The 15,136-nt window shown below is 49.1% G+C and overlaps 1 protein-coding gene across 2 annotated transcripts in view; it reads right to left on the reverse strand.

Annotated features, from left to right (window-relative positions):
* The window catches only part of ANKRD35 (ankyrin repeat domain 35), a 28,866-nt gene that overhangs the window by 4,950 nt on the left and 8,780 nt on the right, over positions 1 to 15,136 (reverse strand). For both annotated transcript variants that reach the window (XM_080984448.1, XM_080984449.1), the window contains exons 4-11: positions 13,882 to 13,946; positions 10,683 to 10,740; positions 9,226 to 9,296; positions 8,669 to 8,775; positions 7,706 to 7,890; positions 5,491 to 5,528; positions 2,114 to 4,474; positions 891 to 980 (exon numbers count right to left, since the gene is read on the reverse strand). In XM_080984448.1, the coding sequence (XP_080840574.1) occupies positions 891 to 980; positions 2,114 to 4,474; positions 5,491 to 5,528; positions 7,706 to 7,890; positions 8,669 to 8,775; positions 9,226 to 9,296; positions 10,683 to 10,740; positions 13,882 to 13,946 (2,975 nt within the window). The remainder of the gene's footprint in view (positions 1 to 890; positions 981 to 2,113; positions 4,475 to 5,490; positions 5,529 to 7,705; positions 7,891 to 8,668; positions 8,776 to 9,225; positions 9,297 to 10,682; positions 10,741 to 13,881; positions 13,947 to 15,136) is intronic.

Here is a 15,136-nt window from a genome sequence, read left to right on the forward strand (position 1 = left end):
GTATGCCACCTTGAGCTACTTGGGGAGAAAGGTGAACTATAAAAGTAATAAATCAATAACAACAGGGGACACGGGATGGGAGCAAGAAAGGAGGAGGAAGAAAAGTGGTGGTTTAAAACAATGGGAGAGGTCTGAATAGATTGGGAAGGGAAGAACATGGAGGGGCTGCGGCTAGTTTTTTTTAAATTTTATTTTAAGGAAGTCTTAACAAGGAGAAATAGTGGAGGTGGGTAGAACACAGCAAAACCTTTAACTCCCTTTTTGCTGTACTCAATCCTCGTTTAAACCACCAGTATTCCTCTCAGTGTAACCTCCGGTTTGCTCTGCTCAAACCTTTGCCATTACAGTGGTACCTCTGGTTAAGAACTTAATTTGTTCCGGAGGTCCGTTCTTAACCTGAAACTGTTCTTAACCTGAAGCACCACTTTAGCTAATGGGGCCTCCTGCTGCCACTGCGCCACCGCTGCACGATTTCTGTTCTCACCCTGAAGCAAAGTTCTTAACCCGAGGTAATATTTCTGGGTTAGCGGAGTCTGTAACCTGAAGCGTATGTAACCCGAGGTACCACTGTATTTAAAACTACCATTTCCCCCCTCTCAGTGTGTCTCCATCTCTGTTCAACTCACACCTGAACCTTGGTCTCTCCTAGTCCTCATGTAATCCCCACAACAATCATGTGAGGGAGGTTAGGCTGAGAGGTGATGTCCAGCTCAAGGTCACCCAGTGAGCTTCATACCTGAGTGGGGATTCAAACCCTGGTCTCCCAGGTCCTAGTCCAACACTACTCCAGTGCATTATAGATAGATAGATAGATAGATAGATAGATAGATAGATAGTAAGCAGTCTCTATAAACTGAAATAATTTGGGGACGACGACCCCCAAGGCTCACTTCATTTTGCAGCTGGAGTCGGGCACGTTCACTGCGCAGATTAAGAACTTCGCTTGAAAGCTTTTCCGTTTCCTTCAGCAACTTCCTGATCTGAGGGGATATGACAAAACAGGTGACATCCAAGTCAAATCTATTGCAGGGAATCCCTGAGCAGACTCCTCAGTCTTACGTCTTCCCATCTATAAAGTAAAGGTAAAGGGACCCCTGACCATTAGGTGCAGTTGTGACCAACTCTGGGGTTGCGGCGCTCATCTCGCTTTATTGGCTGAGGGAGCCAGCGTACAGCTTCCGGGTCATGTGGCCAGCATGACTAAGCTGCTTCTGGCGAACTAGAGCAGCGCACGGAAACGGCGTTTACCTTCCCGTCAGAGTGGTACCTATTTATCTACTTGCACTTTGGCGTGCTTTCGAACTGCTAGGTTGGCAGGAGCAGGGACCGAGCAACGGGAGCTCACCCCGTCATGGGGATTCGAACTGCCAACCTTCTGATCGGCAAGTCCTAGGCTCTGTGGTTTAACCCACAGCGCCACCCGTGTCCCTATCTTCCCATCTATAGGATGGGGTAATAACATTGTAAGGTGGGTTGGACTAGATGACCCTTGGATCCCTTCCAACTCTATAGTTCTATGATTCTATGTCCTTACCAACAGGGTCACTGGTGCAGACTGGTCAAAGTAAATGGTATATTTCTAATAATGCTAACAATAATATTTGTTCCCTGTTCCCCCAAGATGGCCCTTGCAATTCAGACAGGCCCAGTGATGCCAGGGGTTCCAGTGAAGTTATTGCACAGATCTTTTCTAATCCCCCTCTTGCTCCTTTGATCTTGACAAATTTACTGGTTCCGCTAAAAATATGACAAATTCTCACATATTACATTCATTCTTAAAAGCATAACAACTCAGCTGTTATGGGGCACCTCATACCCTTGAACTGGGCTAGCCAGTCATTATAGGAACAGCTGTTTCAGAATCTGGGCTTTGATATATTTTTGTGACATAACATTATTTACGTATCTCCATAAATAAACAAGAACTGGTGGCTGAGATTGGATTTCCCCCCTCTTCCCTCCCTGTCCCTTCCCCTTGCATGTCGTGGGCAGGGACTGCCTTGCTTTAACTGATTCTACATTAGCCACATTGGGAGCCCTTTTGGACACAAATAATAAAGGCATAAGGCCAAAAGGGGTTAGCCGCCCCAGCCCTCAAAATTTCCCCTCCTACCTTCCCTTCTCTGTCCTGGCAGGTCCTGGCCATCTCTTCCATCTTCCTATTCATCTTCTCCATTGTACTTTCCATCATCTGGGACTTCCCTCTCAGCTCCTCCACCTCCTCCTCATGCTCAACAGCCTCAGCGATGAGCTCCTCATTCTTCTGCCTTTCGGAAGCAAGGTCTTCCTTGAGGCGGGAGCACTCCCCGCTCTCTTCCTCGTATTTCTCCCGAAGGGCGGCCAGCTCCTCTCCCAGGGCTTGTGCTCTGACAGACAGCATGCCACGGACTTTCTCATGCTTCCTGAGGGCCTCCTCTTCCTCCTGGCGCAGTTCGGCCATCTTGGCGGCGAGGCGATCGAGCACCTCCTTCAGCCGGGCGGCCTCCTTGCCTCTTCCTCCCAGGGAGACCTGGACGGCTTCTAACACCCCTTTCAGCTCTTGCAGGCCTTCCTCCAGCTCGCTCATCCGCTGCCTGACCTTCAGGTTGTCTCCGATGGCATCTGAGGCCTCGGAGGAGCCTTCCCGCCAGGCCTTGTCCTCCACCACGGACGAGTCAAGGCCGTTGTGGTTGGCAAGGAGGCTGCGGTCCACCTCGAGGGCATGGCTCTCCTCCTCCATCTCGGACACCAGCTGCAAGGCCTCATTCTGCTTCTTCACCACATTGTCCAGCTTCCAGTGCAGCTCCTTCAAGATGCAGCTGTCGAGATTCTCTGGCCTCAAGTGGCCGGCTTCTTTGGACATTTGCCTCAGGAAGGTGTCCCTCACAGATACCATCTCCTTCCTCTGGGCCTCCAGCCTCAGGCGCAGCTTCCTCGATTCCTCACTCTCGGCCGAGAGCTGCTGGTTCAGAGAGTCCACCGTCTGCTTCAGTTCTTCCACCAAGCTCCCTGGTGCCTCTGCCTCGGCGGGTCCATCTTTCGGAGAACACAAACTCCTCAGCTGCTCCTGGAGCTTCTCCCTCTCCCTGCTCAGCTCTGCCAGCTCCTTCACGAGGCTGCCATTGTTCTGCTTGAGGTCCCACACCTCCTTCTCCAAGTCAGAGCTCTTCCGGCAGGGGCGGGCCTTGTTTTCTGCCACCTCAGGCTTCGGCCTGAGCTTGACCTGCCCGGAAGAGTCCTCAGGGAGCTGGCTCTTGTCTTTCCCGGCTTTTCGCAGTTCCTCAGGGGCTTTGGCATCACCCACGGGCAGCTTCTCCTCATCGTCCATGATACCATTCTCTTCTTCTCTGTGATACCCGTTCCTGTTGGCCACAACTCTTGACCCAGAGGCCAAGATGGCTTCCCGGAGAGGCCTGGCTTTCTCCAGGAGAGCAAAGTTCACCTGCTCCAACTTAGCCAGGGCTCCTTCCAGACCTACCACAATCTTCTTCCAGGCAGACACGCTCCTCTTGACCGTCCCCGATGGCACCGCTTGGTACTGCAGCTTGCTCCTGAGGGCCTCCTCTGCCTCCCACTTCAGGGCCTCGTTCTCAAAAGCCACCTCAGCATTCTCCCTCTGCACTCTGGCATATTCTTCCTCCATTTCTGTGAGGAACTGGGACATCTTCTCCCCAGCGGGGAGCCCACCCTCTTGCTTCCCCACCTTCTCACACTCTCCCAGGTGCTTTGCCAGCAGCCCACGCAACTGCTGGTTCTCACCCTCCAGCTCCAGCGTACGGGCCTCCATCTCCTTCAGCGTCCCGCTCTGGGCCTTCTTCTTTCCCTCGTAGACGCTGATCACGGCCCTCATGTTCTCCATGTGGCCCTCCATCTCCTGCACCCTCCTTGCAGCACTCTCTTTTTCCTCGAGGGCTGCCACAACTTCGTCCCGAAGGCGCTTCAGCTCCTCATCGCGGCGTTTCCCTTCTTCGGCCTCCTCCTCGCCAGGCCACAGGACTTTCTCCTCCTGGGCCACAGGGGCCTTCGGCTCCTCTTTTCCTGCTTCTTGCACGGCCGCCATTTTGGCTTGCTCTTTCTGAAGCTTCTCCTCCTCCTGCTGCTGCTGCTTCCTCCTCTTCTTCAGCTCTTGCACTTGCGCGGCCAAGAGGTTGAGGTAATAATCTTCTTCTGTGGCATCGCGGCTGTAGCGTTGGCTCAGCTCCTCACAGCCCTGGCTCCCTCCGCCCCCCTCAGGAAGGAGCTGGTTGATCTCCTGCACCTGGTCCCAGACCCTCTCCTTTGTCACTTTGCACCCTTCCAGGAGGGTGTCGCATTCTTTCCTCTTCTGGTCCAACTGCAGTTCCAGCTGGATTACTTTCATCTTCTCGTCTCGGTACCTGCTCCTCCACTCCTTCAACTCAGGATCCTCCTCTTCTTCTTCATCACTTTGGTCCCCGACTTCGCTCTGGAGGTTCAGGCTACTCACATCAGTCTCTCTCCCGCTCTCAGATGGAACCTGGAGGCACAACCCAAACCAATGCATGAGCTAACTGAGAGGCAGAAGGTTTTGACCCATCTGCAACAGGTACACATGGCTGCAAGGCAGGGGGTGCTGGTTTCAGTACCATGGATAGCTCCTTCCTCGGAGATGTGCCCCCAGGAAGAAGCTGTCTGTGGTACTGAAATCACCAGCCAGTGGTCGGTGAGGCCAAAGACACAACTGAGCAGATAAATTAAGGTAAATTTTACCTTTGTACAGGTGGCTAGTTTGTATTCTCCACCCAGACAAGCAAGAGGCATTCATAGAATCATACAATTGTAGAGTTGGAAGGAACCCCAAGGGACATCTAGTTAATGCCATGCAATGCAGGAATCTCAACTAAAGCATCCATGACAGATGACCAATAATAATGATAATAATGATAATAATAATAATAATATCAACTGGCCTTTCACTCTAAACTCCTAGAGTGGGTTCCAGCAATTAAAACACAATATTAAAAACAGTTTAAAACAACTGCAGAAAAAAATGTGGGTTCAAAAAATATACATTTCAAGTGTCAAAGGCCAGGGTAAAGAGATATGTCTTAAGTAATCGATGAAAGCTGTATAATGAAAGTGCCAGGCACACCTTGGGGCGGGGGGAGTTCTACAATGTAGGGGCTATCACAGAGGAGGCCCTCTCCCAGGCTGCCACTACCCCAAGCTTTTGAGGGTGGTAGAACAACCAAGACAGCTCCCTCTGTCAGTCTTAAGACCTGATAGGTTCTGCAGGAGAAAAGGCTCTTTTTCAGGTATTTGGGACCTGTGTCATTTAGGGCTTTAAACACTAATGTAACCACCTTGAACAGGGCTTGGAATCAAACTGGCAACCAGATTTTTAAAACAGGGGTTATAGGAGATCTAAATAGCGCACTGGCCAATAATGCAACTAAAGTTTTGGACCAGCTGAAGTTTCCAAGACATCTTCAAGGGCAGCTCCAGCAGTTTCCAGGAAAAAGTTTATTAAACAAATAAGCATCCCCTTCTTACCTGTGAACCAGTCTCTGATGAATAATCGCATCCTAGTTCTGTGGAAGTTGAGAAAAAAAGGATTTGAGCGGAATGATATTCTGGAAGCGCATATCCCCAAAGCACTTTGTTTGCCTACCTCTGCCCTGAATTCCTTCTATCCAGGTCACAAGATAGGACTCAGATACTGGTAAGCAACAAGAAAGCGGAATGAGTAAAAAAGGTTATTGCTCTTAGACAGTTAACCACATTACAACTAATGCTTCTGGTTGTGTGAGTTGGACCACCTTGATCATTGTGAATGAGTGGTCAAGGTCAGGGTTGGGGAACTTCTTTGACCCAAAGGGCCACATTCTCTTCTGAGCAGCCTTCTGAGGGCCACATGCCAGAATTGGCAGAATAATGAATGTGCCTTTTACCTTTGTACAGTAGGTTGGTTTGTACACCCCCACCCTCTATCCTCCATCCAGTTAAGTAAGATACGGTACGTTTTACTAGAATTTAACAATAAATTCCTGCCAGACAGAAATGCAGTCTGAAGCAAGGCCGCTGAGAGATGCAGAGTCCTATAGGTCAGATAGAGAGGCCTAGATGCGCCCCCTGCTTTGAGCCTTAGGGGCCCCACCCCTTCTGTGACCACACAAAGCCATTTGGGGTGAAGGGCCTTTTGTGGAGAGCGTGGTGCTAGAAATGTGGTTTTGCTATAATTGTGTACAGCTGAAAACACTGGCAGCATTAAGATAAATTCAATAGTGTAAACAAGTTTTGATGGATGCAATAATGGAATACTGAATGGTATAGTTTTTGTAAAACAGAGGAGAAGGGAAGTCATTGATATCTTAAGGATGTATAATGAGTATTTTAAATTGTAAAACAGAAAACTTAATAAAATTGTATACAAGATAAAAAAGAAAAAAGAAATGTGGTTTTGCTGACTACAGTGAGTGCCTGTTTTCCTCCACTTATGCTCTACTCGTCATTTTGCAAACAAAATAGATATTGGTGCTTCCTCACCCATAGAAAACAGGATTAGCGCACCTGATCCCACTTGCAAATGAACATTCCAGGGCTCACTCTAAGCTCCTGGCTGTTCCTTTGTGGCCACACCCATACCTGCCACACACCTGACATCACACGGGATATCAGGTGTGGGGCACGTGGGTGTGGTTTGTGGTAAATGACCTCACAAGTCAAACTGAACTGACCTGAATCTCCCTAGCTGTACCCTAAGGAACCCTTGTACCCTCAAGAATAGTGGAAGAAGCTGTCCTGTCACCCGTGTTGAATGAAGATCCAAACACTTGTCTGACTGGCTTCAGTACATAACAAGAGACGCTATATTGTCCACTGGTTAAGAAGCAACATGTTTTGGACCAGCCTTGGAACATCCTGGGGAGAGGCCCAGGAGCTTGGGAGGTGTAGATCCAGACGCTGGGCAGGGGGCGATTGGGTTGTCCAGAGAAGGTCCTGCCTCAGTGTCTTTGGATGCCCCAAATGTGTTGGCAGACCCTCCTGATGTGATTCTGACACCATGTCCCACCAGGAAAGCTCTTGTGTCCGAGGCCACATGAGATAGATAGGTGGCAATAGAACATGGCGACAGTTGTACCTGTGCAAGGAGATCTAGTCTCCTTCCAGGAGTGCCCGCTTTCTTGCCCAATCACATGCCTAGGGATGACCTCCCTAGGCAAATGACTGTACCTGCTCCGCTGTTCAAAAAGGGTACTCGGGGTGGAGTGCATATCAAGCATTGGGCGAATGTCTTAGTTTGCACTTGGCCATATGCCTTAGAACTCTGCTCTGAACTTTGCCACCAGCATGGTGTGGTGGTTAGAGACTAGGACTTGGGAGACCTAAGTTCAAATTCCCACTCGGCCACGAAGCTCATTGGGTGACCTCTGGCCTGTTGCTGCCTCTCAGCCTGACTTACCTGACAGGGTTGTTGTGGGAATTAAATAAGGGCTAAGGCCCAGGACAGACCAGGGTTCAAGTCCCCCCCCCCAACTTGGCCATGAAGCTTGCTGGGCGACACTTGGGGTCAGTCACTGTCCCTCAGCCTAACCTACCTCGCAGGGTTGTTGTGTGGATTAAATGAGGATGGGGAGAACCATCTAAATAAATAGAACCTGCACCATCTATGTCTGGGCATTATAGTGATTTTGGAACCGAGTCTTTGGCAATGACCCAGCTGAGAGTCTGAGAAGCCAGGACACTGGCCAGCCAACCGCTCCCTTACCTTTTTTCTTCCACTTCTTCAGGGCAGTCCGGACCAGCCGCCTCAGCTTGCGATTCTTGGCCTGCATGGCGTAGTAGAGGGAGTCGTGGCCTGTCTTGTCAAGAAGCGTCACATTGGCCTCATTCTGCAGAAGCAGCTCAGCTGACTCGGTGCTTCCACTTTCACAAGCAAGGATGAGAGCCGTCCTGTGCAGGAGCAGAGGAGAGAAAGATAGGTAGTGTGGTGTAGTGGTTAGAGTGAAGAAGTAAGGCCTGGGAGAGACCAGGGTTCAAATCCCAACTCGGCCATGAAGCTCACTGGGTCTGACCTTGCACTCAGTCACTGCTCCTCAGGCTAACCTACCTCACAAGGTTGTTGTGAGGATAAACCGTGGGGGGGGGGATGACGCTGCATGCCACCTTGAGCCCCTTGGAGCAAAGAAGGTGCAACAGGCATGCCGGAAATAAAAATAAATAGCCTCCTCACAGGAGGAAAGGCAACAGAGATATTTCAGCTGGGTTCTTCAGGAGATCATTAGCAGGAGCTGAATCAGACCAGTGAGTGTGTGGAGGGGGAAAGGGTTAATACCCCACCCACTGCGCTCATGATATTGACCCCCCCATCTGCTGCAATTTGGGGGAGTGGGAGATATATAAAAGCAATGCTGTTTGGAGATATAAGGGTTAAAGTGATAGAGTTCGCACCTAGAGACAAGGGATGGACCACAGGGAAGGCAAGAGCAATCTATGCAGGCCATAACCCAGCCAGAATAGCTATGCAACAGGTTAGCTGCACCTGGTGGGATGATACAGCTGTTTCACTGAGTTTTAAAAAAGTGGGACTTTCTGAACTCCTGGGGATGGGAGGAATGAAGGTTGAACAGGAGATTTACTGTTGTACTGTTCATGACATCCAGCTGATGTCCCATAAGAAGCACAGCTAATCCCCAGGAGATGCCCTGTGTCAAAGACTCCAGAGACTCACTTTCCATCTTTATCAATGAGGTCAACCTTGGCCCCTCTCTGCAGCAATTGGGAGCAGATAGCAGGCTGGTTCCCCTGGGCAGCGATCATCAAAGGCGTCCGTCCATTCTGGAGGAAAAGCGTGGAGAAAAGAAAGGAGATGCTTGGAATCTTGCTTTGTGGTGAGAAGGCATTTAAAATTAAGAATAGTAATAGCTATAACTATACAGTATAACTTCCAGCTGTTTGAGAGAGGGGCAGCTGGTTCTGGAAGACCCCCCCCCCAAGAAACTATCAACAGCACTTGTAATTCACACTGGCCCAATAAGCTCCATAACAGATGTCAAGATTCTAGCCCTCAGTGGGTAGAAGGACCAGCAGCAACTTTCGTAGCACTGCAGGGCTGTTGTGTTGCAGCTGGACAAGGAAAAGGGCAGGAGAGACTTCTCTTGAGTGTCCCCCCCTTCATTAAATTCCTAACTATGACTCATAGTCAGCTACACCAAGTCTGATACTACCATGGATCCATTGCCCCCAGATTTTATTTTGATATACCAAGCAGAGTCTGTTCAGACGTACATTGTCCATGACGTCCAGGAAGGCCTCTTGATCACACAGGAGCAACACGCTGGAAGCACACCCGGAGATGGCTGTTAGCAGGGGCGATTTTTAAAAGTGGAAGAAAGCAAAGGTTAAAAGTCAGGGCTTTTTATACCATACACATAATAATATATACATGCAAATAACATACATATTTCGATAGCAGTTTTATCCCTGGCCAGCTAGCACTCTCCCTACTATAAACAATGCATCATACTTGTTTTAAAAATCTGAGAAATGCCTATTTCTTTAGATTTGGCACTGGTGACTTTTAAGATTGGATGGCTGCAATGCGCTTTATGTGGGGCTTCCCTCGTGCTTGACCCGGAAGCAGCGGTCAGTGCAGAATGCTGCAGCTTGGTTGCAAGACGCTGTCTGCATGCAGCACTCCTGATTAGAGAGCTGCATTGGCTGCAGGTTTATTACTGGGCCAAGTTCAAGATGTTACTATTAGCATATAAGATGCTTAACAGCTTGGGGCCAGTTTACTTGCAGGATCAGCTTATCCCACTAGACCACTTCGATCTGTGGAACTGCCGCTGCTACAGGTGCCACATGGTACCCATCTCACATTTGTAAGAAATTGGTCTTTTAGCATGGCAACACCCGCACTTTGGAGCTCCCTGCCTGTTGACATCGGGCAGGCACCTTCAGTGTACTCTTTTCAGTGCCCACTGAAAATATTTTTGTTTAGGGAAGTGTACTCAGACATTGGGCTTATTCACATCTACCTTTTGCCTTGCTCTTTCCAGGCAGAGGTCCACACATTAAAGCTCTGTGTCTGTGGTTTTTGCTTTGTTTTCTCGCAGAGCTAGTCCCACTCTTTAAAGCTGAATTGGAGCAAATGGCTATTCAGATTTTCTGTGGATTGCTGCTTGCTCCGACGGAGCTTCAAAGAGCGGGTTTTCATGGGGAAAGCTCCAGAGCACACAAAAAAACGCCGGTGCTCAGAAACAGATCTTTAAAGCACAGACTGCCTGGAAAGAGTGGGCAAAAGTGTGGGGAAGTCCACTGATGTGTTTTAATTTAGCCTGAAGCAAGTGCTTCACTACATGTTGGCAAAAGTTTAAAGGATACCTGTGCCCCAAAGAGTTGAACCAGGCTTCCTCAACCTCCGCCCTCCAGGTGTTTTGAGACTACAATTCCCATCATCCCTGACCACTGGTCCTGCTAGCTAGGGATCATGGGAGTTGTAGGCCAAAAACATCTGGAGGGCCGAGGCTGAGGAAGCCTGAGCTGAACAGCCTTGCAAAACGCCTGAGCTGTTATTTGATGCTCCAGGCAGGAGGGAGGAAGATCAACTTTAGCACAGGAAGTCTCCCATGCTGAGAAGGATCCCAGGTTTCCTTTGGGGTCTGGCTCAAGGATTTTATTATTGATTCAAATGCTACTCCCCTAGGTGACCTCCACCTAATTTGAATCATTTAAGGACTCACCCGCCCAATGTAGTGGTGTCCGGTTCTCCCCATCTACACAGTCTTCATTGGCTCCATGCTGCAAGAAAGAAGTTTTTTTAAAATTGCATTTCATTGGCATTGCTAACTTGCCACACCCTGAAGGCTCAGAGTAGCAGCACCCCCCGCCCCCAAACAGCAGTGTCACAAACCAATTCAGTAAAATCATAGTAAAATCTGAAGGAGCGTCTCCACCTCCATCGTTCTACCCAGACACTGAGGTCCAGCGCCGAGGGCCTTCTGGCGGTTCCCTCACTGTGAGAAGCCAAGGTACAGGGAACCAGGCAGAGGGCATTCTCAGTAGTGGCGCCCATCCTGTGGAACACCCTCCTACCAGATATCAAATAGAACAACAACTACCAGACTTTTAGAAGACATCTGAAGGCAGCCCTGTTTAGGGAAGCTTTTAATGTTTGATGCATTACTGTATTTTAATATTTTGTTGGAAGCCGCCAGAGTGGCTGGGGAAACCCAGCCAGATGGGCGGGGCATAAATAATAAATTATCATCCTCATCATCGAATTGTAGAGTTGTGGAAGGGATCCAAAGGGTCGCCTGGTGCTTTTAAATCCTCATGGGGAGGGAGTTCCACAGCTCAGGGGCCATCACAGAGAAGGCCCTCTCCCTGGCCAATACCACCACCCTGAGGCTCGCGGAGGGCAGAGGAACCATGAAAAGGGCCTCCTCTGCCAGCCTCAGCATCTGAGATGCAAACTATATTTCCATAGAATAATCTGATGGTCCAGGTTGTAGGACGCAGCATCCACCTCATTGCAGGAAACAACAAGCACATCATACATGCTGTGCATGCTTTGAAGCAGATTTTGATTTATGGACACATCCTAGTGCCAAAGGTTTCCACCTTCTCCCCCACCCGCCCAATATCTAGGAACAGCAGGAATTATGTCTGGCTTCAAGAAGAAAACGCTTAATCAGCGACTCTGTTGCTCTCCCCAAGGTGCTGTTTAGAGAGGCATCGCTGGCACAGAGACGGGTACCTGGGCCTCTATGACCCGGAGGCTCCTCAAAGGATGATAAGCCGCCAAGCAGGAATCTCTCTGCTTTCCTGATCTTCACATCAACACACCCTTTTCTCCCTTTTGCTGTAATGATTCTCAACCCAAGATTTCACACCCCACCCAGCTCTTCATTTTCCCCTTTGCCTCCGTGTTGAAACTGCCTCCCAGGTGTGCCTTGCAGAATCACAGGGAAACGATTAGGCCCAGAAATTATTCCATCACTGCGAGGGCGGCTGTTTTCAAGTGGTGTTGATTATGGTTAAAGATCAGGCAGGAGTATTATAAAACAAAGAGCTTTATTTAAAACAGCGGTGACAGCTTGGGGCACACAGACAGATGACAATCAGGGGACAGAGACCACAATTCCTCAGTGACAGATATAAAAAGTTTGCCTCTTCCTTCCATCTATTTTCCTTCCCTTTACTGCAAGGCTTGTTTGATTACAGGCCTTTCAGGCTCAGGGATTTAATATTTAATAACAAATAAAAACAAATTTATTTATCCACCTCAGAAGTTTGAGGCTATGGGGTGTTGGCCCAGGAGAGGCCTTCTTTGTGGTGGCCCCTTCTCCACCTTCCTTTTCACGGAGCTGTGCCTGGCACCTTCATGGTACAGCTTTCGGCAAATGCTGAAAAACCTGGGTTTTGGCACTTGAGATGCGTGTTTTGAGGACCCACCCACCCAGATTGTAATCTGTTTTAACTGTTTCTAATTATAAATTTTAAATGGTTGAAACCAGCCCTGGGACCTGCTAAAATGTACCATTATTATTTCAGGAAACGCAATGAGAGCCTTCTGGCCTCCCATCAGCAGGGCCTGTTCTGCTGTTTTTTTAAGAAATCATACAACTCTTGGAAAATTTTAGGTCTTATTATTAAGGGCAGACATGGACCTGGTTTGCATGTGACCCTAAACACAGTGCAAATGTGTGAATGTCCCAGAGAAGAAACTGTGGCTCCATTACTTCTCTGGTCTTCCTGATGTCACCCTGCTGGGAGCCGTGTTTTCTGGGGCCTTATGGTTTGTCTCATAACCAAACCACAGGCCCAGGTTTGGACCATGGCTTAAGCTCACAGGAGGAGGACTGAAGGTGGGTTGATGCAGCTGCGGCCTCCTCTCTAAAGACCCTCACACTTGTGCTTTCACACTTAACCTTCTATAGACTGAGCCGCTCTTGATCATTTACAGCAGTGGTTCTCCAAAGTGGGTGGTAGCACGCTCTGTGGGATTACCTGTGAGGGGAAGGCACTAAGAGGCAAGGAAGTGGCCTCAGCTTCTGGAGGTGTAAATAACCCCGGACTTTGAAAAGTGGTGTCAGGGATCAAGTTGATTTATTTGGTTGAACTAATTAAACTAAATAGTTTTAAATGGATTTTGAATCAAATTGCAATTAATTGCTACCGTTTTGCATTTCATTGTGTTATGATCTTCCTTGGTGGGTTGTAGGAACTGCTATTCTGAATAATGCTTTTTATATATGCCGGCTTACCTGGGAGTAAGTCCTGCTGGATTCATTGGGGCTTACTTCAAAGTATACCTGCACAAGGTTACACTGTTCTTCATGTGCTCTTTTTATACGGTTCAGCACAAGGTAAGACATGGGGTTGCGGGGGGGGGGGGCAAAAATCTCAGGCAGCAAAAAAAAACTCAGGCCAGCCCTTTAGGCCTGCACAGCTTGTCACCCCCACCAAGCTGAAAGCTCCCTCTGCACACCCCCAGGCAGACTCTCTTCTTTGCACCTCCCATGTTTCAAGGCTGAACCACTGGCACAAAAAACACATTCAAGATTAAAACCTACCTTGACATTAAATCCTTGTTACCCCTGATAGAAAGGAACATAGGACCATAAGAAGAGCCTGCTGGATCAGGCCAATGGCTCATCTAGCCCAGCATGTTGTTCTCACAGCGGCCAACCAGATGCCTGTGGGAAGCCCGCGAGCAGGATCCGAACACAAGAGCCCTCTCCCCTCCTGTGGCTTCCAGCAACTGCCATTCAGAAGCATTTATGCTCCAGAACATGGAGGCAGACCACATCCATCCTGGCTAGTAGCCACCCATAGACTTGAATTTGTCCAATCCTCTTTTAAAACCACCCAAGTTTTAAAAGTTCCACAGTTTATCTACGTGCTGCGCGAAGATGTAAACGCGGATGTCCTATTTACCTGCAGAAGCACCTTCACGCACTGAGGCTGGCAAGCGATGGTGGACAAATGCAGGGCTGTGCTGCCTAGAAAGACAGAAGGAAAGAGAAGTCAAAATATGACAAACGGTGGCGGAAAGGGAAGAGCCGGGCCTTTTCTTCCTGGGGAGGCTGGGTGTGCCGTTGTTGAGACTCTGCTGGAGCAGATTCAGAAACAAAGTGGTAACTCTGCCCTTGATGCTTCAAAAGCACTTGGCACTTACTTGTGGATTGAATCAAAGGCAGCAAAGGAGGGTGCTTGGTGACAGCCACTCTCCACTTTGCTGGGCACTCCCAGACCCACTAATAGTAATAGTAATAGTAATAGTAATTTATTATTTGTACCCCACCCATCTGGCTGGGTTTCCCCAGCCACTCTCGGCGGCTTCCAACAAAGATTAAAAATACATTAAAATGTCACACATTAAAAACTTCCCTGAACAGGGCTGCCTTCAGATGTCTTCTAAATGTCAGGTAGTTGTTTATGTCTTTGACATCTGATGGGAGGGCATTCCACAGGGTAGGAGCCACTATCGAGAAGGCCTTCTGCCTGGTTCCCTGTAGCTTTGCTTCTCGCATTGAGGGAACCGCCAGAAGGCCCTCGGTGCTGTACCTCAATGTCCAGGCAGAGCGATGCGGGTGGAGACACTCCTTCAGGTATACAGGACCGAGGCCGTTTAGGGCTTTAAAGGTCAACACCAACACTTTGAATTGTGCTCGGAAACGTACTGGGAGCCAATGTAGGTCTTTCAGGACCGGTGTTATATGATCTCGGCGGCTACTCCCAGTGACCAGTCTAGCTGATGCATTCTGGATTAGGTGTAGCTTCCGGGTCACCTTCAAAGGTAGCCCCACGTAGAGCACATTGCAGTAGTCCAAGCGGGAGATAACTAGAGCATGCAACACTCTGGCGAGACAGTCCACGGGCAGGTAGGGTCTCAGCCTGCGTACCTGATGGAGCTGGTAGACAGCTGCCCTGGATACAGAATTGTGCCTCCATGGACAGCTGTGAGTCCAAAATGACTCCCAGGCTGCGCACCTGGTCCTTCAGGGGCACAGTTACCCCATTCAGGACCAGGGAGTCCTCCTGACCAAGCCAAACTCCCCTTCCCTGGCTGAGAGGCTGGACAGACAGTCCGTTTCTAAGGCCAGTGACACAAACTTTTAGAAGACAGCTGAAGGCAGCCCTGTTTAGGGAAGCTTTTAATGTTTAATAGGTTATTGTATTTTAGTGTTTT

The sequence above is a fragment of the Podarcis pityusensis genome, assembly GCF_964106645.2.
Source record: "Podarcis pityusensis genome assembly, chromosome: 16".
Taxonomy (NCBI): Eukaryota; Metazoa; Chordata; class Lepidosauria; order Squamata; family Lacertidae; genus Podarcis; species Podarcis pityusensis.